Source organism: Panthera leo, chromosome A2, assembly GCF_018350215.1.
Source record: "Panthera leo isolate Ple1 chromosome A2, P.leo_Ple1_pat1.1, whole genome shotgun sequence".
NCBI lineage: Eukaryota > Metazoa > Chordata > Mammalia > Carnivora > Felidae > Panthera > Panthera leo.
The window spans coordinates 107,402,309-107,425,768 of NC_056680.1; the positions used below are offsets into that span (position 1 = coordinate 107,402,309).

Here is a 23,460-nt window from a genome sequence, read left to right on the forward strand (position 1 = left end):
CACGGTTTGTGAGTTCGAGCCCCACGTCAGGCTTGTGCTGACAGTTCAGAGCCTGGAGCCTGCTTTGGATTGTGTGTCTCCTTCTCTCTCTGCCCCTCCACAACTTGTGCTCTGTCTCTCTATGTCTCTCAAAAAATAAATAAAAGTAAAAAAAAAATTGTTTTTAATATACAGGCAAATTGGTAATTGATAACAAGAAGTATGTCATTACAAAACTGAAGCTCGGAAAGTATAACAGTGTTTATATTCATAAAAACAGAATGAAAACTGACTGAGGTAACCATAAAATCAGATTTAGAGAGAGGTAGTTTACACCCAAGTAAAGCACTTTGTCAAATTCCATTTTATTCACTCAAAAGCAGTAGCCAACATTTTAAATGATGCTGAAATTTATTTTTATTGGGCAGACTAAAAACTTAAGGTTTCACAATATTTTATGAGATTTTCCTTTTAAGGGCACTAGGCTGAAGTCAGGATATGGAAGTTCAGCTTCCACTACTTGGCTGAGTGGACAGACATTACTTAATTTCTCTGGGCACATTCTCTCATCTAGGAAATACATTCATTGAACTGGGTGATGACTTGGGAGTCTTCTGGTATCTTGATAATTCAGATTTTAATAACCTATTTAGACATTAAAGATTACAACTCATTAAGATAATGGACCAACCAAGCCTACCTTGAAATCTAAGAATAATGAACTAGATAATGTCATCGGCCCTTTCTTATCACTGCTGTGTATTATGGAACATATAATGTTCTGTTTGTCTTCCTGGACCCCTCTCCCTACATCCCCTCAGCCCTTCCATTATCCAACAGAGAAGCAATCACTAGTCATTTGAATTCTCTAACTTTAACAATTATATTGCTATGAATCCAGGAACTTTGAAGTGTTAACTTTGGCATTTAGAATTTTAGTACAGTATTTGATTTTTACTTATTTGAAAGTAACTGCCTCAGACCATCAGATATAATAAAATTTCCCTAAAGTACTTTTCTGAATTCCTCACATTGAACTGTGGGTGTAGGAGAGGTGACTAAGCTTACCAGAGTGAAATCAGCCAACCACCTAGGACTTGCAACTCAGGTGAGTAATATAAACAAAATCTCAAAAATGTATTAAATATAAGTAAACACACAAATGAGTAAAATATTGTTGCTTTTTTCCAAGAAAAACAAAATTATCAAATAAAACTGCTTTTATTCACTTTATCAGGGATATATTTTTAGCTTGTCGTGCTATCTGCATATTTACCTTTCATCAGTGTCTCCAAATGAGACCACCAAAATTAAAAGGAACTACAATATGTAAATTATCTCTGCAGGAAACTTTATAATATGGCAGAAAGAATGCCATGCCTATCCTCCTAGTTACTGAAAACAGAGACCTGAAATTTCATTGTCATATTCAAATCCCTTTGATTTAAGTTCTGCTCCCTTTTGACTAAATAAATACCCCTCTGTAATGTTCCTCTTGAAAACAAGTGTTTGATGGAAAAGTGGCAGGAGACACCGGAGAAAGAAGGTTAGGCGATGTGCAAGCAAAAAAGTCTGTGGAATGGGAATCTTAAGGGTGATTAAGTGAAGGAAGGTTGCATCTCTTACACAACTTGGTCTACAACTTACTCTCCATTTCCGGAAAATGGCATGGGACTTACAGTTCTAGCGACAGTGGCAGATTATTTTAAATCTGTAGCTATCTTTTAGGCAAGCAACATTCCCTATAGCAATAGTAGTAGTAAAATACAAATAAACAGGCAACATTAGAGCTTGTTTTCAGGTGGGGCACACCCATGACATAACTGCATCTACCCTGATATAAAAATAACAACACTTACTGACCCAGACCTTGTTCTAAGTGCTTTATATTCATTAACTCACTTTAATTTTTAGGAAACTACAGAACAGAGAAGTTAAATCACAGCTAACAAGAGAATTAGCAAGACATTGGGGTTCTCCCAGATTTACACTGACATTTCTCCTCTGCAGCCTGCATTCCTCTATGACTCCTATGGATTTCATTACCAAGACTAGTGTGGTCTGCTTCATTGTCTTCTGATTATATTTGGCCAATGGAAGACAACAAAAGGAGATTGGAAGGCATAAAGATCGTCTACTGGATGATATTTGATACTGGCTGCATTTTCCACCTGAGGTCCCCACTTTGCCAGAAGCCTTCTGTCCTGCTGCTCTCCCCAGATTCTGGATTCTTTCAATAGCTCCCTCTATTTGCCACCTCAGGTTTAGAGAAGCTAATGGTTTCCAAATGTGGTCAGACCCTGGATGATTGACCATTTCCTGTTGCTTTCCAACACACTGCTCACCATCAAAGAGTCATCATCAAACTCTCTTCATCTTCAGTTATCCCTTTGAGTGTACCATCTATTTTCTTGTCTGACAGGATAACTAAGACATAAGATAAATCCTTCAAGATTTATCAACTATTGGCTAATTAAGCAAAAACAATCACACACACACACACACACACACACACACACACACACACACAATGTTCCTGTTACTTTTTATTTTCCCAAACATCTGAGAATGCAAGAATAAGTTTGGTAACGGTCATCTTCCAAGAATAAACAATAGTTTAAAAGAAGAGATATCTGTAATTCCCTGAATTTTGAAAGTGAACGTCCAAAAGGTGATAATCCTAGAAATGTGCACAGCAGCAGGACCCCACATTTGGATGCCTAACCTCTGGCTTTCCTGTCATTTCAATCTATTGCAACGACTTACATCTAGATGCTGTCTAGTTTAATGCATCCAGACCCATTTGTATTTCATATTAAAAAATTCCCAAAGTAAACATACCTTGTAGTTGGAGAGATATTAATTGCTGAACACAGTAAACATACTGAGAACTCATTTTACTTTTGAAAAATATTAAATAAAGAGAGACATCACTTAATTTTAATCTATCCAGTTACTAGTAAAGCTCTCTTTACATGGTTCTTGAAATGTGGAAGCCATTTGCTAAATTATCGGTGTCCTAAAAAATCAAGGCTACATTTTATCTACTTAGTTCCGACTAAGTTTCTGATCACACAATTCTATTTTCCTAAACTTCACATTTTAGCTCTCAAAATAAAATCAGTCATTTCTGAAATTCACTTGGTATTCACTGTTCATTTGGTAAGAGTCACTACCCATTGTACTTTTTCTTTTAACTAATAAGAATATACATCAGTTTAATTTGATAGTTTTTCAGGAGGCTAAGAATGATAATCTAAAAGTTTACTGAACAGTCCAGACAATATAAGAAGCCGCCTCTACAGACATTTGACTACACTTCACCACTACGTTTGCAAATAGCTATCACTCTGCAAAAAACACTAAGTTTTTATTTGGGTGTCGTTTCTGGCAAAGCTTTAAGGCTACATTTTCAAAGAGCAAAATTCCAGGCCTTTAAAATTCTACTGGCATCCACCCGCCTAAGCTGGACCCTCCTCTACGTTTCCGCAGAGCCTGAGAGAGAGATGACTTCATCTTAATCATTTTCTTGCCCACAGTCATGTAAGATAACTGAGGGGTTTTCTTTTCTTAGAGCATTGTGGGATCTCTTGAAGTGTGTGGAGAATAATGAGCTAGAGGAAGAGAAAAACAAAAGAAAACAAAAACTGCAGGGGAGTTGGCAGATTTGACTTTAATGACTATCATTGATTACCAGCTTCGGCCCGTTGGACTCTCCACACAGCTGTATACGTTTCAAACCTAATATTTTACTTTCTAACTGGAACATTTAACATCATGTTGAGGTCTCTAATGTGGAGCTCCACTTCAGATGATCTCTTATCAAGAAATTAAGTTTGGAATTCTACCAATTTATTATTGTGTGTTTATACATATATATCTTCACATAAACAGATTTTTTAAAAGCGTGCTTGAAGAATAGCTGCCATGTCCTAGTTAATTTAGCACCCTCCCTGTTTTCTCTTCACCACTAACCTTTCTACTAAAACACAGTAGAAACTAATAACTATGAAAAAATAACTCCTTATATTCATAATTCCAGCCAATCTAATTCACCCAAGCTTCAAGAAACATACCTAAAACATATTAGAAAGAAAGCTTATGTAAACAAAGAGGACATTTAAATACATTTGAAACATTCAAATTGAGTTGATTCTATGAAATTTTGAAGAGCAATGATTTTTTAATTTAAATCTGTAATCAAAACCCTAATGGTTTTACCACTATCACTTATTCCCTTGTAAACTTTTACAGTAAAAGTAAAATTCTAAGGATATGAGAATTAAGTCACCAAAATACACAAATAGCTTAGAATGATTAAACTTTTAGGAAATGCTAACTTTTTAAAGAGGCACAGCAATAATATCATGTAGGTTAAGATCAGATTTATTAATTTTTAGACCTAAGAGAGCTGATTATTTCTGAAAGTATTTTTCCTCTCTTTCATACAAAGTCTTTCCAAGAATGTATTCATATAATACAGATTTTACCTGATGATTCTCGTTCATATGCACATGTAAGAAATAAAAAAAGTCTATCATAAATTATTTTCAAACCCTATGAAAACCAGTATTCTAATACATGATACCAAATTTACAGAGTAATGTGTAAATTCAGAAATATTATATTGCTGTGGAAAATGTAACATCATAAGTGAAAGTTTTGTGAATAATCAGAAACTTTTTTTACATATTTAAAATTCTAAACAGAGAAATTAATAATTGACCCATTCGACCACATATGAATGCATACTCTTACCAAGTAACTTTCTGTTAATTTAGTAACAAATATATCAAAAGGTTTCAAATAGAAATACTCACTCTAAATTTAAAAGCTATGTCTCAAATTTATACAGATGGATCAATAGACATATTTTTGGTTATTCTGTATCTTAAAATACTATCAAACACAACTTACCGAAAGGGAAAATAAATTCCCTACGCTTTTATAACATAAGTGGAAACCATTAGAGAAAGGGGCATTAGATTTAAATTAATTCTGCTTCCACATAGGTAATGCAAATTGAAGGCTGAGACCTAAATGACCTTTACCATTGTAAGTTTTGCTCCATGAGAGCAATAAAATATTCTGCAAGGTTTTCTCCAGTTGGATTTTGAACCTCACCGATGACTAAGATTTAGGAGTAGCGCGGAATGTTGCCACTGACTTTTCTTTACGGTGTTCCTCCATCCCTACGTGCGGGTTTCAGTTTAATACAACTATTCCAGATAGTCATAAGAGCATCATAACAAAAACAGGAAAATTGTTAGTGCTTCCTTTTCTTTATAACCTTTACAGAAAGCTTATTATTGATAACTAAGCCATACTAGTGACTAAAGCACAGAATACGGAGAAATAAGTTGTGACAATAAAATGTGTTTTATTGGTTAAATACATTAAGTAGGAAATACATCATATCTACCTCAATTTCTAATTTGCGGACTTTGGTCTTGGTTAGTATTTCACCTCTTTTTTTATATTTAATTTAATTTTATTTTTATTTTAACCACTAGAATCAGTCACAAGTACCATAATGCAGGAAATATAATTTAACTGGCCACTCAAGAATTAATCCTTCTTATTTTATGATTTCAATCAAGGGGGGAAAATGCTACTCTTGATAGGCTCACTTCATGTGCTAATATATTTTCCCAGAAAATATTTTACTATTATAAAAAAACATTATGGTAAAAATATAGAAAATTTGAGAGAGATAAATCATCCACAACTATTAACTCAAAAAATATTAAGAATTCCTAAATGTATTTTATTCTCTAATATTTTCCCATTCTTAGCATGCATCATTCATAGATGTTTATAATCATTATAGCAATGCTTAGAAGAGAGACACGCTCTGAAATTTTAGAAATAACTACCTAAGTGAACACAGTGTAAAAACTAAAATACATTATTCTACTATATTTAAGTTCTCATTTGAAATGAAAACCTAAAAAGTCCTCACATCTTTGTTTCTGGCTGCCATTTTTAATACAGTTAATAAAATTGCACAGCATATATATGTCTTAATATAGTAAATGAATAAAAATGGCACCATTACCAGGCCAGGTACATGTAATAGATTTATATGTGGGACTTTTTACATTATTCAGCTATTAATTCATATACAAGTTATTTCTCAAATTAAAAAAAACTTAATTTTTATATTAAATATGGAATTAGTCTCCCAAATTTCCCTGGATCTAAGGGGAAAACTTTATCTCCTTTTGCGATTTCACTTTTTGTATAAAATTACTTTCTTAGAGCATTTAGAACCTATAGTAAATATTATGTTATTATAAATGACAATGCTTTGATGAAGGGTCCATGTTTCCAAATCACACAGAGGGAAAACAGGGTAATATACTTAAAACGGTTTTTTTTTTTTGTTTTTTTTTTCAGTTTATTAGTAGAGATCACCTTACAGGGTGCCAACTTAATGGTTTCCATTGAAAGTTACTATAAGTAAATATTAAAATTTTAAATATTCAGCTCTGGGTTTTTAACCCAAATGAAAGTTTTAGCAGTACCATGGCAAGTATTTAATGTTTTTCTTTTTCAAATGAACTATAAATAAAGATAGTTACAAAGATTTCAAAACCATTTCCATTTTTATTTGCATTATTCCTTCCACTCATTGCTAACTTTCAACAATAAAGTACCTTAATTCTAAAGGGAATGCTGGTCTTGACTTTTGAGTGTAATCATTTGAGACACTCATGGAGGTCAATGGTACTTAGAATTTTTTATGTCAGGTCACCATTTTAAAATGTTCACACCTAAAATTAATCTACCACTCTAAGAAAAAGACTTAAATGACATTTTTTTATTCCATAGATTTGAGATTTGAGACACTTAATTTGTTCAATATTCTTCTATAATTATCAAGATCCAATAAACTTTTTTTAAATTCTAAAAGAGATGCTGAAAAGCCATAGTCCAGTAACATAGAGATAATAATATTAAAGTAATTATTCTTCCTTTCATAAAACATGATTGAATTATCTGGAAAAAATCACAATACGGTACCAGAGTTAGAGTGGGTAAGACATTGCTCTGTATTTAAGTTCCAGCTTATTAAAGTAATACTTGCTTGTCATTCTGCATAGCCAAGCATATAGGCAGATATAATTTGATAACAAATATTTTATGATTATTGTAACTATAAATATTTCTAATTTTACAAGAATCTAATATTATTCCAAACCTTATAAAATCCACATCCCCAAACCTCCCTTCTTTTTAAATATAATTTTGATTTTTTAATAAAATATGTAGTTATTCAACTAATTTGAATAAGAAATATTTACATATTTACACTGTATATTGCCTGCATAAAAAGTAAAGTTAAATTGACTAATCTGTTTTCATTATTTTAACTAAAAGTGGACAGTTTATACCTATTACTACATTGCTTGGAGAGCAATCAAATGTAATTGAAGCCAAGTAATTCACACTATTTATAGACATTTTTTCAGAATCACCTGCTTTGTATAGATTGTTTTAAGTGCAGTTGTAAAGTTTTGATTTTTAAGAGTTCCTTTGAAGACATCACAGATGTTGGCTTTGCTAATAATGCTGGAAAGCATAGGAGGTTCAAAGTTGCAAAAATGTTTAACACATATAAAAAATAACAATGTGCTTGTCCATTAAACTTGGCTATTTTCAATTGTCAATAAACTATAATGAAAGCCCAAAGTCCATAAATAGTTGTTTCTAGACACTTAAGCTTCTTGAGTTTGCATATGTGTGTGTTTGGGGGGCGGGGGGATGCAAGTAAATGCACACTGGAAAATGTTACATATTATAGTTTTTGCATCGTTACCATGAATAAAAATTTAGGTTATTTTTCAATATTTTATGCTGCTTAAAATTCTATTCGAATTTCACAGGGTCATGCACACATATACATATACATACAATCTGGATATTACAAGTAAGGATGCAGAATTTTGGTTCTGACTTTGCCTTGGATTTATGTACTACATTTACTTTCAATTATAAACATATAGTAATTATAAACTTTCTAACAAAATATAAGTGGTCTCTACTATTCATGATACAATTTTAAAATTCCAAGAGTTCAGAAATTAATTTAATTTTTAAAAATATTGAAATATTAAAATTGCTACAAGCAATATGAGATATACATGTTAATAACATGTCAAAATTATAGTGTTTTTCTACATGGCTTTAGTTTCCACTGGATCAGGATGCCCTTATAATACTATGATATGAAGTAACTGTAAATATTAATGTGGAAGACCAACTGAAATATCACAGGAGAAAGATATCTTGAATCTAAATCTATCTAAAGATCTAACAAATATTAACACAAATAATGAAATTGCCAAATCAAATTTTATTTTTAATGAGTATGCATATATTTAACTGAAAACCATCACCATCTTTCCTTTTAGTTAGTCAAAAAGTTCTTTCAAAATGTCCCAACATGAATGGAAAACGCTCATCCTAACTCCCCAGTGATTCTACCCTGGGTGATGACTAACTGTATTTCCCACTCAAGATCTCATCTATTAATACTTTATGTAGCTGATGCAGATTTTTGTGCTTGTTTTTCCAGCACGCTAATTAGTTTCAACATATAAATATAAACTTAGTTTGTTATATGGTTATTTCCCACCAAAAGAGGATAGCACTATTAGTTTTCTTAAGAAACTTATCACAATAATTCAAGGGAACCTGTTCTTGAATCCCACTTTCTCTATTTCCCTCTGACCAAAATAATATGTGCCTATATGAAAATTCGGTTTACCCGAAGAAGCGTAGGTGCATTGATTCAGTTCAGGAAACATAAGGAACAGCCCATCATAGGTTTTTCACTGCATGAAGTTAAATGAACAGTAAGAGATTCTGTGAATTGCAAAAATGGACTGACCAACCTGAACTGGGATCTGCTTCCAAAAAAGTTACATTGATATCAAATGCTGAGCCTAAGACATGAACACTATTTTAAAACTGACTTAAAAAAAAAAAATGAAGATGGAAACCTTCATGGTTAACCTCTAAACTCTGTCTTAAGAGAGTTTTACAGTTAGTAAAAACCATTAGAAATGAATGATACTGCTGGTAAGTTTCTAACATATAAACTAATTTGTGATGGAGCATTAAAAGTTCACCCCTGACCTTGAAAAGTAGAAGCTGGATTTTAAGTTTGTGATAGAAGAATGTATCTCAGGCTAACGCTGAAGAACCAGTGATAGCTCAGCTGCAAAGGCACATGAAGTATGCGGCTCAAATTGCCATTTACGTGGGATCTTACCTAAAGCGTTATAAAAAACAAAAACAAAAACCAAAACCAAACACGTTCCAATCCTTCACATTAATATCTGCAGTTACCTTCTAGGACTTGTTAAACCAATCCCGCGAAGGAAGAACACCACGTAAATATTATACTGACCCAATGACACTTTCCAGAAAGCTGGAACGCAGGTTGCGATAGCTACAGAAGGAAATTCACAACTCCCTTAATTGTAAAGTATCTTTTAACAATTTCACAACGTACAGATTGTTAAGGGCCTTAAGGAGTTGCCCGAAAAACTTCAGTTCCTCGGGACTGCTACAGTTTACTTGGCAGTCTATGCTTTCAAGCATCTGCGTTTAGTAAAGTTCCCTTTTGCGTGGGTACTCAAGTTCTCCCCACGTAGATCAGCGACTCCCGCGCGCACCCTTGCACACCAGCCTCAAGCACGTAGAGAACCAACATTACCCCGGTTGCTGTGTGTTTCCAAACACTTGCCTCCCCTAATACTCAGCTGGAGGAGAGCTTACTTTCCACATTGGCAACTCAGAGATTCTGTTTAGATTAGCACCACACGAACACAACTACGATTAAAAAATCGTTTTTTTTTTTCCTCAAGAGTTTGATCATGTATTTATTTGCCAATCTCTGACACATTCCTTAAAATCATCTGAATTCCTAGATTGTCTTCTTCCCCAAGAAAGGGAAATTTTTACCATTTGGAATAGGGTGCTATTTAAAGAACTCTGAAATCAGAATAAAAAAAAAAAACTAAAACTTTTTTTTCTCATACGTTCTGCCAAGTTCCACTGCAAGTTCCAAATATTGTGCAATAATTTGGAAATCCAGTTAACGATGGGAAAAATCGAGCCACTCGGAGTCGGAAACTTGCAAGGGAAAAAGTCAAGGAGCGGCAGCCGCACGCACGCCCAGCGGACGCTGCATCCCAGGGTGCACTCCCCTCCCCACCTCTCAGATGGAAGGTCACGCTTCGCAATCGATTTCACATACTGTCACTTGTCCTTTTTTTCTTAACCCTCTGGTAAACTAGTTGGAACCTTGGAGAGCTTAACGCCGTTGGCTGCAAGGTTGCGCTTGGAGAAACACGTGCCCCCAAGTAACAGGACGAAAGCAGCCCCACCGAATCTGGCGGCGGGGAGCCAGAGAGGGCAAGACGTATACCATATTCCCTGCTTCCTCACAGTACTGTGAGAATCTTCCCAGTCATCTCCCCGCCCCCTTTCGCCGACAGTGCCCGGCGCGCCCTTACCTGAGCTATCGCTTTTCCTTTTGCCGCCACTTCTCTTCTCCGCCTCCGCGGGTGACAGCGCCTGGCGGCCGTAGTCCCCTGGCGCGCACGCAGCCCCGGTCGGGGTGCTGGAACCCAAGCTGGAAGAATTGGAACACAGGACCGGCGGGCTGCTCCCCAGCTCCGGGGGCCCTCCCGAATCCGGCTGGAGGCAGAGGCTGTGACGAGCCGCACTCGGGGGGGAGGACATCTGCGGGAGGTGCCAGTTGGTTTGCAGAGCTTGGTGCTGCTGCTGCTGGTGGTGGTGGTGGTGATGATGGTGGTGATGGTGGTGCCCCCTGTGATGCTGGCTGGCAAACATGCCCTCCTCGTTGGGGTATCCCGCGATTATGCAAGACGAGGAAGAAGTGGAGAGCTCGGGGTAGGACATATGGTCAGATCTTCCATGGAGGGCGAGAGAGGACTGGGAAAACGGGTGCAAGCCTTGCGCCGTGGCGTGAGGGCTGCGCAGGCAGCCAAAGAGCGGGTGTTCCATAGCATGCAAGTCTCAGGTTCCAGGCAGAAGACTTCACGATGGTTCCAAACGCTACCACCCTCTGTCACTTTTCACTAGAAATCGTGTTTTCCCCCTCCCAAATAAATAGCCGTTTCTGCAGAGCTCGGATAATCCCGGTCCTGAGCCCTAGCGGCCAGACTCCTTTACATATAAACACTCGGACCTGGAGAAGCTTCCCTTCGAGCTACTCAGATGTCAAGAGTAGGAGAGGTTGAAGCCAAAAGAAGGTGGTCCCAGAGAACTGCTTTCAGGGGGAAACGGCTCTGAGAGGTTATAAATAGAGTGTAATGTGAGCTGGGGGCTGGCTTAGGAGCCCGGCGCTGACCACATGCAAACTCCCTCCAAAACTCCCGCTCAGTCTGCGCCACGCGCTCCCTGTTCCACTTCCTATCTCCCGCTGGACGCACGCAGTGCGTCCACGCCCGCCCGCCCTTGCCAGCCGCCAAGGCTGCAAGCGGCGCGCCTGGCGCCTAAACCCGAGCCCGGGCGTACAGCGGTTCTCCCCTCCCGGGCCCGGCGGCCAAGGTGCTCCGCGGCGCACGTCACCCCAACTCTGCACTCAGTGTCCGGCCCTCTCCCTTCTCTTGAGAAAGATGTCTTGTCAGTGCCACTTGGGCACTGGCACCTGCAGGATAGCTAGGGGTACGGCTAGCTCTTGAGGAGCACGAAAGGGGAAGTAGGGTTAAGGAAAAAGATCAGAGCTAGCCTGGCGCGCGCTCAGAAGTGTCTCAAACTCTACATCAACGCGTGCCCTGGGCGCAGCGGCGCGCCTAGCTTTTCGCAGCTGTCTTCCCTGGGTGGGTTGTTAATGGGCTCGTATCTGGCGCCCGAGGTTTCTGGGAAATTCTTCTCGGCAGAAAAGCGCTATTCACAGCGCGAAAAGATAGAAACCTGGTGGGGTAGGTGAAAACCGAGGAGCGGCGAGAGTTGCAGTTATCTGGAGACGCGGGCATCCTCACCTGCGGTGCCAGGTGGGGTCTTTCTTCCTGGGCTTTCCGAATATGTCCTCCTTGCTTTGCACAATGTCCTTCCCCCTGCTTTCCTGGTCCGAGTCAATCTCCTAGCCATTTGTCCACCCAAAACTTCAGTCAGGAAAATCCGAAGTGATACCGTCGTGGTAACATGTGATGTGTATAGTGCACGCACATTTTCAGTCTTTCCCCTCAGGAGCCAGCCCAGGTCTCCTCACCTACCTCCAGAAATTCACCCTCTTCCGCTCAAAACTAAATCAGCTAATGGTACAGCTTCTACCCCCGCAAACCGCCATGGTTCCACTTACTGGGAAATTTTATGCTTTGATATCCACCAAAGCTCACTAAACCTGGGTGCTGCTTCAGGTCTCCCAGGTTACAATCTTGCATCATACAAAATGAGTTAGAAAACTTGCCGCCAGTTAATTGGTATGAGCGACGGCTGGGCTTTAATACTGCCACTTGCTTGAGGGGTGACACTGTCTGCTGGGGGCAGAGTCGTTTACACAAAGCAAGCAAGCAAGCCGCACTTAATGAGCTACAGGAACAGTCAAGTCCTGCCTGGGACGTGTGGCATCAGAAGATCCGCGCTCACCTATACTGCCCAGGACCCCCAAGATGCCACCAGCAGTGTAACCCCGTTATTTTCATTGTCTCAGGTGTCCTGAGGATGGCTACTAGGTCTTTGAAGTTGTTAATGGGATTAATGAGGACAGCAAACCAAGCCAGCCATCTGGTTTGGATTACGAAAAAGTATTGATGAATCTTTGAGAAGTGTCCCCAAGGCAGAACCTTTCCCTCCACCGGTCCCTCAGGTTTCAGCCTACCTCTCTTGTCTTTTAAGCCCTACTGCAGAATAGTGGCCTCTCAATAAACCTTTACATCCGTGTGAAAGTTCGAATTGTTTTCCATTGCTTAGAGGTGGGATGTGGTGGGGGTGATCAGGAATTCTGAGATTTGTAAGCGCTGCTTTCTTTAACGGAAATTGAGCCCTATTTTGAGGGAAATTAGTTTTGCAGACTTCGTTAAAAAAAAAAAAAAAGCTAAAACTTTTGTTCACCAGCTGCTCAGCTTTTCAGTCTGGGTTTGAGCTGGAACCTGCTGCAAGCGTTTGACGGTAAGACTTTCTTTGCCGATACATTTTGGGAATCTAATATTGTTTTAGACTTCGAAAGGGGGTGTTCTTCAGGTTGCACGTTTCTAAGGGGTTTAAGCACTCCCAGGATGGCGTCCAGGGCTTAGATCTTAAGAATGTTTCTTCCTGCCACTCCCCACGCCCTTGGCTCTTTAAGGATAAAAAAAAGGAGGGGGTATATTCTTCTAATATGGTCTGAATATTTTTTGAATTTTCATTGTGTTTATGGTTTCAATATGTGCTCTGATATTAAAAGTTGAAGTACAAAGAGCAACACTAAAGTTCCCAAACTTGAGTAGCTCCTCTATAGGGATTATGGGTGAATGCATTAAAGGCTTTATCCAAGGAGAAATTTAGGCAACCATCTCCATAAACAGTAACCAGAAATATTTACGTAATATAATGGTGTCTACTAAAAGCATTATGGAAAATGTCAGACAAGGCGGACTAAATAAAGATACACTGGATCTACACAGATCAACAAAAAAACATCCATAAAGGTCCCCTTTTGGTTTCCATTACAGTGGTTTAGAGGGAGCAAAGCAATTGAGAAATGAATGGGTTTGAATTTAACCAGTGTGCTTCAGGTAACTAGTAAGTAGCAAACACAAACTTTTCATCTCCAGGAGCTGCCAATTCTCCTTGAACCTGTCCAGTGATTGTGCTGGTTTTTTCTCACTTACTGTGTCAGATGTTAACAACATGTCCAGAAATTTCTCTACAACCTGCCTCAGTCAGTCAGCCTCTGTAACTATGGGGCTAGAAGACTGGGAAAGAAAAGTTAGAAAAGATTAGAAAAAGGAGTCTCTTTGAAAAGCACACAATTAAAACAAAGCTAGCAGGAAAGGTCTTTTTAATTGGAGACCCAAAACACAGTATCAGTAAAAATGATGAAGTCTAGATTTCTAACAGAAAATATAAGAAACATGTTACTTGAAAAAGTGTGGTTCAAAGAAGAAAGAAAGAAGGTCTTGATGCAGTCCAGTATTAAATATTAATTTTTTTTTTGGAATTTCCAAATATATATTAATTATTCAATAAAGTTTTTTTTTCAAAATTTTCACTTCCTAGAACATTTGGAATAAGAAAAAATATTGATTTTTATTTTCTAAGTCACAGAAAAAAAATTTAAATGTCCTAACAACAGGAAAGATTCCTAACATTCCCTATAACAACTACTTCAGTGTCCACATCTATATCCCAATATTGAAAGATGCCTTTTTACATTTAATGGCTAATTATATTATGAAGAATGGTAAAAATTACAAAATGTATTATAGAATTTTTGTAGCTTTCATTTTAAACTATAAATAGTCTGGTGTTTATCCTGTATTTATAATATATTTGAATTTTCCTGAAAAATATTCTATTAATGCCAGTATTTCATGCAAAGTTTTAATATCAAGCAGTGCATTATAACAAGAGCTTGAATATATGAATAATGTAAGCTGCTAGTCTTCCAGAAAAAGTAATCAAAACTATTTAAGCATGTGCTAGGCTCTTTAAATTTGACAAATATGTACATGTATTATTCCTTTTGCTTAACAAAACAATATTCAATAGTAAAGGCAGATTTTTTTAATTAAGATATTTTATTTCAAAGAGACTAGAACTTAAATTAAGCAACCTGAAAAGTTTGTTTAAATTTTAAGAATCATGATGCTTCTTTTAAGAGTTGCCATTCTTCTGCACATTTGTGTCATGAGGTATGATGGGAAAAATATTTAAAATTAAGCATAATCTTTAGCTAAAGATATTATAAACTTTGTCTTGCATTTTATCTGCCAGACAAATTTACTTTGGTAGCATATAGCCATGATATACGAATTTATGTATGGAAAATTAAATCATAATGGAATTTGTCTATGAAACTTGTGTTGTACATAAAAATATTTTTTCTACTATATTTCTCCAAGAAATTAACAGTTCTGTCCTTCAGTTCATTCTTCTGAAGTAAAAAATTTTTTAAATATATTAAAATATGCTAAATGCTCAATGGTAATTTATGTGATTTACGATGCACTCCATGTTTAAGAACTAAGGAACTGCCCTTCTCCAGGAATTATGCAATGTAGTATTTCAGGAACAATTTTGCTATGGCTAATGCATATTATTAGGTGATTCTATATACTTTTACTGATTTTTAAAATAAGTTGCTATTTTTACATAACACTGGTTGGTGCTTTCACGATAAAATTTGTTATGTTTCTATATTACTAAATGAATACTTAACCCGTATTTCAAAAAAGTGTGAAATAATACCCAATATACTTTGTTTTCCTGTCTTCTTCCTACATTTAGTTTTCTTTCTTTCATAAATTGGTGGTTTTCTTCATTTCAAGTATCATCTAGTAAATAATGTTCAGAACACTAGCATGAAATACAGAATTTGAGTGATAATTTTAAATTTTTAAGATTTAATTAAAAATTAAAAATATTTGCAATCTTTCATTATTCCAATTCCCTTCCACATACATTTTATGAAATTTTAATCATCCTTTGGTGTGTATGTAAGGAGTGTCAAAATGAAGAGACACCGACCACCTCTCAAATTTCAAAAACGTCTAAATGAACTTCCTTTTGTCCACCTGTTTTAAATCCAGAATTATTCAACAGTTTTCTTATAATGCACATGGGAAATAATTACATTCAGTTCCTACATTTTCATTTGCATTCACCTTGTATGTTATTTTTGTTGATAAATGTATCTCACGTTGGCTCCCTTATATACCTAGCTGTAAGAAGTATAGGCATACTAATGCAAGACAGTTCCATAATGTAATGCTATATATTGCATTATATATTCTATACCATCAAACTCATAAGCATTAAGTTTCTATCCACAATTTAAGGGAAATAAACCATTTATTTCTCCCATGTCATAAAAAGCAACATTATACTTTTAAGTGGACTGAATTTAGAACAAGTTCATAAATCTCGGAGAAAAAAATCATTCGAAACTAAACACGGGAATTATAGGTAAAACCTTAGTCTTCTGTTTTAAATTTTCCAACTTGAAGAGTTTAACATGACTAATGTAATTCTGGCACAATGGTAAGTTATTCTTCTGTGTTTTTATTTTTCATGCTTCATCAATTTGTAGCATGTTTTATTCTTAAAGCGGTTCTTTCATTTTGAGTTTGAATCACTAAAACTCTCTGTGTTTTAGCTGTGTTGGTATGGCTCTCCCAAAATATTTAATTGCACACTCTAGTTTTATATGATTCCAACTCAGCAAAGAAACACCAGCTGCCTTTGATGTCAACACTTTTGTGTGTAGGAATAAAAAAATGTGTATCTGTGTACTATACAAAATAGTTTAGTTAAAGCAAAACACATGAGGTATTATAAAATATTTTTAAGAGTTAATATTAGTACCTTGATAAGCTCAGATGTGTAAAAGATTTTAAGAACACAGAATATTTTTACACAAGGTAATAGCCATATGAAAATGGATCAAAACAAGAATGCAAATGATTAAATGACAACTATTTGCTTCTGTCTCACTTGATGTAAGGAAAGAGAAAGATGACAGGAGCACAAAATAGGCCCAGGGAAAACCAGAAGAAGGTGTTTAGCAGGTGAAAAGACAGAAAAATAAGGTAATCTTAAATATATGAAAAATAATTATATATTTGATAATACAAATATGTAATTCATAAGCCACATACATTTACAATAATGGTAAAAAGGTCCCAGGTGCATGTTTTAGTTTAATTGGAATTTTAAAAAAGTAATCAGAAAGGTTTATGTTTAAACATATGCATGGCATATATATTTTTGATAAAAGAGATACTAACAAAATACTGTGCTGAGAAACAGTTTCAAGTAATCACTTACATATAATGTGAAAGTTAGGTACAGATGGGGTCAATGCCCAGACATGTGCAAGCTACTGAGTATCTGAAATTCTGAGTAATTGGTGCTTTCTTGACTTACAAATCTGTAACCTGAAACTCATTGTAGTCAATTGTTTTTCTAAATTTTATTTATTTTTAGAGAATGATTTCTGCTAAGTTGGGGTAACAGTATATGGGAAGGGAATAAACTGGTTTTCAAAAGCTTTCAGTGGCTGAGAAAAAAGAAAAACAAGAAACCTACTGGGCCAACTGCATCTTAGAGCACTTCAAAGTACAGGGATTCCAACAGAATCAAACACTAACCAGAACCCTGAAGGAGTATCAGTTCTGAGCCCAGGGCCCAGCATAAGGCAATTACTCATACCATCAGCTAACACTCATTTCCACCAAGTACGGAGACCTGCAATCAAAGTGAAGTTTTCTCTACATTAGGTGAGAACACATAAATATGAGATGAAACTTCTTCAACACAGAATAACACAGAAAAGTCTTTCCCCCTATTTGGCTTATTCATTTTGCATGACCCTTGCCTAATGACCTGAGTGGCAGGAACCACCTTGTTCCAACTCCATGTTTCTAATGACTAATTCTTGAGGCATAAATAATGAACAGGGAAAGAGGGATGTGACTAAAATGGTCAAAACAATGTTAGAATACTTTATGATAAAATACAGTAAAACTTACTACTGATCTTGAAAGTAGACTACATGGTAATGGGAAACGTGAGAGTTTCTTCCTCTAATCTAGAGCAACTGTAGTGATATGTTGCACAAAGGCAACAGCATTTCTGCAAATAACTTATTAAGGATGATTATGTGTGCTGGCGACAGTGAAGTTAATGTTCCTATGGAGACATAATCAAAGACAATTTAAATAAATTTCACCCATAATCAAATACAGTAAAACCTCTACTTACCACAAACAACTTTAATATTTCCCTGATATGTTAAATACAGAGAGATAAAAATGGCACAATTATGACTTTCCAGGATAATTCTTACATTTTGTTTCATGACACCTCTCATTTGTGTACCAGTATTACCTGTCAATAGCTATTGAAAGGCCTGGATTATTCCAAGTTTTGTTCTTAGTGAAATCTTATATCCTATTTTGTTCAGTTAAAAATATGATTTGATCAGGGTAAAAATCGGAAGCCTTTGGATTTTTAAGATCAGATTTTCCAAAGTATATGGCATATCCTCATCTGACAGACTTTGCCAAGGCAGATGCCCAGGTGGCAACACTTAGAATTGTTTTTTCAGGTTCAAAAATAAACACATAATTAGAAAGTGCTGTAAAAATCTCCACTCTTGTATGTGTGGTGACAAAGTTGAAAGTACCTTTAAAAAAGACAAGAAGAAGCACACAGAAGCTAGTAAATGTTACACTCTATAAATCTGAATTAGCTGTTGGTGTTCTTCTTTCTGTAATAATATTAAAGACTTGCCAATCCATGTGTATTTCTTCCTGTAGACTCATTTTTTTTTTTTTAATAGCAGATGCCATTACCATCTGGTATTTGTGACCAAATGTAACACAGATATGATTAAAACAAAAAAGTGGGTAAGGTTCCTTGCACTGTACTGGCAATTCCAGTGTTCAAAAATTACTAAATCCGACTTCAGATTAACAAGGCCCATGTCAGTCTCTTTGTAAACAGCATCACTGCAAACTCAGTTGCTCAAATCAGAAGTAAGATCCCACCCACAAGCCCTTCCCTTCATACGCCTCCCAATTATGCAATCTATCCTCAAGAAGAATAGTAACGATTCTACTTTAATATTAACTAAAATAAGTTAACTACCAATGCCATTACTTTATTTTTTTTAATGTTTATTTTTGAGAGAGAGAGATAGAGTGAGCACGAGCAAGCAAGTGGGGGAGGGGCAGAGAGAGATGGGAGAGAGGATCCCAAGCAGACTTCACATTGCTAGTGAAGAGCCTGATACAAGGCTTAAACTCATGAACCTTGAGATCATGACCTAAGCGAAAACCAGAAGTCCGAAGCTTAACCAACTAAGCCACCCAGGCGCCCCTTAGTTAATCGCCAATGCCATTACTTTTAATTGGGGCTCTTATCCCTCTTGTTTCCATTACAGAGGATTCCCAATGGTACTCTACTTGCCTAGGGCATTGCTCCATTTCCGGAGGCAAGAGGGAGCACTGGTTTGACCCTTAACTCTATCACTTTCTAATTCTGAGTGCATTCATTTGCTAATGAAAAAGAATACTATGATGAATTAAATATGACAAGGTTTTGAGTGAACCTAACAAGATGCTGAACGTAATGTGTAATAAATTTAAGGTGTATCTAGAGCTGCACTGTTAGAAACAGCAACATGTGACTGTTGAGCATTTGAAATGTAACTTACCCAAATTAACATGTGCTTTAAAAGACTTCATGAGAAATTCACATGATTTCAAAGACTTCATGTGAAATTAATAGGCTTTTATATGGATTGCAATTTAAAATGGTAATTGTTGGATACACTGTAGTGAATAAAGTATGTTATTGAGGTTAATTTTCTTCCTTTCTACTTTTTAAAGTAGCTACTCAAATATTTAAAATCACAAAGGTGGCTTGCATTGTACTTCTCTTTGATAGCACTGGTCCAAAAGAATAGAAGATGCCATTTAACTTTTTCTCTCTCTCATGCCCCACCACCTTGCAAAAAGGTACCAAATGACATATATATCTGTCAAAATGATGTAGGACCCGAAATATCTCTGTAAGTTGATCCTCTTGACCTCATGAATAGGAGCTTCACAATGTGGTACCACACAAGGAAACCTCCAGCACAAAATCTCAAGGAAACACAGGAAATTCCTGGAGCGGCAAAACATCCTATTTGAAGACATTCAGTTACTCCTTTGTACATCAGGAGCATCATTATTAACTAATTGTTGATATACTTGGAAAAGTTCATTTAGCAACAGTCTTTGCAAAGAAAGAAGAGTCGTGTATTATCCATGATAGACTAGACAATACTGTCACAATGGGTTGACCTCTATATCCTAAGCCTTCACAAAAGTTTAGTTCTTATTCCTACAAATTCTGATACAAGATGGCTGGCTCTCCACACAGCAACTGATCTCATGAATTCGTCATCTCAACATGTTTCTCCAAAATATCACAGCAGGGAAAAACAGAGGTGGAGGGTTACATACCTGGTTTTACATACTTTGATGCAGAGATGATACATGTCAATAACTTGCAGGCCAGAATAAAACCTGATATACCTCTAAGGGGTCTGGAAAATATTCTAAAGCACATGACTATTTGGTGAGCAGTAAATGTTTCTGCCACATCAGGCTTTAGCAAACTTCAAATTTGCTCCTAATAGACTTAATTCACACCACTGAGCAATATATTCCTGGAGACTTCTTGGCATCTTATGTGGGTGTTTTCTAGCAAGTGTCAGGCACAGAGTAAACACTCAATAATTATATTCAATAGAGCGCTCGGATCTGCAAGTTTCACTTTATCATTAGGCTTTGGTACCCACGGAGCAGCTATCACTAAAGTGTATCTACAATATAACTGCAAAGAAAATTTAAGATGATCAGCCCAGATTCAGTTTTGTTTTCTGTACTTTTTGCTTTGATTTTTGCTCTACAACATAGATTCATCCCTAATTTTCATTGGAATTAGAACATTTGTGTCCATATGTGATGAGAATACGTAATTCCCTCAACTCCAAACAATAAGACATAATAGCAATGAAACAAAATATCCCTGAAACAATTAACATCCTAAAACTTAACATTTAATATCTATGTACATAGTTTATACTTGATTCAAATAGTTGGTAAATGTAAATTATGCTTAACACTAATTGTTATGTAGGTAATGTCCAGACACAGCTATATCATCGATACCTCAATAATCTGAGACAGCTATGTTAGATAAATATGGATGCTATCTCTTATTATGCTCCTTAAAATCTATATTATTTTAGTACTGAATCTCTTCCTAGTTCCAGAAAGGTTTTGTGATTTATAGTGAAATCTGATATAAAACGATAATTTCACATAAAATATGAAAATTTTCTACAGCAATAAATCTTAATTATCTGATGAATTATCTATTAAAAAAAAAAAAGGAGGGGCGCCTGGGTGGCTCAGTTGGTTAAGCGGTTAAGTGCCTGACTTCAGCTCAGGTCATGATCTTACAGTTCATGAGTTTAAGCCCCACATCAGGCCCTGTGCTGACAGCTCAGAGCCTGGAGCCTGCTTCAGATTCTGGCTCCCTCTCTCTCTGCCCCTCCCCGGCTCATGCTCTGTCTCTGTCTCTCAAAAATAAATAAATGTTAAACAAATTAGCAAGCAAACAAAGGAAATTCATTACAGAAATGCAACTATGTAAAACGAACAGTGAGAAGTACCACAGTTATGACAAATACAGGTAAAGGGGACCTGGTACAATGTCTGCTGAGTGTGCTCCCTTCTCCTCACCTATCGCAAGTTTGTGTGTGGCACCTACAAAGAAACAAAAGGTTCTAGAGACACAACCTGAAATCCACTAATCATTAAAAGATACAATCAGTCCAATAAAATGGCCCCTGAAATGCCAAACCTGTGTTTTCTTGGCCCGTTAATTTACTTGATAGGCACACTTCAGGGGCATATATTTGAGCCACATTATTTTCTTTTATTTTGGCCTTCAAGTGTCTAGCTATCAATTCTTTCAGATTTTCTAATTTTTTTAAAAAAATGTATAAAGTTATATTGCCAAAAACTATGAGTGTAGAAATATTTTAGTAGATAATATTTTAATATAATAATCCTGCATTTATCACGAATCCAAATTAGAAAAAATTAGCCGAGAAACACCTCCATAAGGTCTGAAAGGCACAATGCTATTTAAAAGAATTGAAAAAGGATCTTGTTGTGATGAGCACTGGGTGTTAGATGTGAGTGATGAATCACTAAATTCTATTCCTGAAACCAACATTACACTATGTGTTAACTAACTATCACTTAAATAAAAACTTGAAACAAAAGAATAAACAAACTTTAAAAATAAATAAAATAAAAAGGATCTAATCCCTATAGAATTCAGTGCTAGAAAAACAGATTACCAGATAGGAAAAGGACAAAAAGGACACATATTCCTCAATTATCAAGGAAGAAATCCAGATGAGATGATCAAGAAAAATAAAATACTGTATGTTTATTTGGAATGAAAATACAAGCTGAAGAAGATAGCATTGTCCAACTGCCAAAATGACAAAGTTTAAAAAACAAATTGGTTATAGTGACAAGAATTTAGGAAAATAATAGATCTCATACACTACTGGTAAGACTATAATTAAAACAGATCACTAAGACAAAACTAGCAATAAATAAAAGGCTAAGTGTTGGCTCCCCAATTTTAGATGAGTTAGTACACTCAAAGTTAATTCAAAATTAATATATATATAACCAGATATATCAAAATCTCTGTGTATAATGAAGTCTCTGAAGTAATATTTATTGTACTGAAAATACATATCAAATAATAAACATTGATTAAATGCTTTATGACAAATCATTATGATAAATACAACATAAGTATTAAAAATTATGTTCTAAAACAATAACAATATAGAAAATGAGTTATGATATAATGCCAAGAAAAAAACAGGTTACAAATATATGTAAAAGATGATCCAAATACAAACACATCATACATCTTTTGTTATGCATGTTTTATATATTTATGATGTATATTATAGATATGTACATATTTGATATCAAAAAATATACTCAGAATGATAACTGTTTCATGTTATCTCTGGCTGGTCTTAAGGCTGTCTTATAAACTGAATATCAATTTTATAATCAATAAAAAGACATTTTTATTTCTATACAATTAAAAGGTATCCTACAAAGGAGAAAAAGCCTTTTTGGCTTGAATAAACTTTATATATGTTAAATAATTTGATTATGAATTATGATATAATCATCATATAATTATTGATTAGCTTGTGTCAAATGGATTGACTATCTTTGCTATATCTTTGCCTTAGAAACTACTGTTCTTCTCTAAGTAATACCTGTTCCTCTAAAACTTTAATACTGTCCTATCTGCAATTTGCAACTATTCTGAACCAATTCAAATGTGAAAGATCCAACTGTCTGCCTGTGCTATGTGGTAACGCATATGGAGTGCATTATACCCAAGAATGAGACTCAGCAGTATCTGGAGTATAAACTAAGGTGTTGTCTTGGACAAATAAAGTCCTTAATGGCTGGAGTTATAGTAAATTTGAAACCTATTTTTCTCCCATGTGTGAAAACAGAGACTGGGTGAGGGAATTTTTTTCTTCCTTTTTGGCAATGGCAAGATTTAATCTTTAGTGAGGGTCAGAACAGTAGAAGGTATTCTCATATTAAGGTATGACAAGAAAAAGTTCAGAGTATCACATGACACTTTCTATTGTCTTAAGCATGAGTTGCTACAGGGTTA

The 23,460-nt window shown here is 35.8% G+C and overlaps 1 protein-coding gene across 1 annotated transcript in view; it reads right to left on the minus strand.

Annotated features, from left to right (window-relative positions):
- MEOX2 (mesenchyme homeobox 2) overlaps window positions 1-11,357 on the minus strand; it is a 65,654-nt gene extending 54,297 nt beyond the window's left edge. Inside the window, exon 1 of the mRNA XM_042927591.1 lies at window positions 10,509-11,357. Coding sequence (XP_042783525.1) covers window positions 10,509-11,022 — 514 coding nt within the window. The 5' untranslated portion in view covers window positions 11,023-11,357. The remainder of the gene's footprint in view (window positions 1-10,508) is intronic.
- Window positions 11,358-23,460: the final 12,103 nt, after the last annotated feature.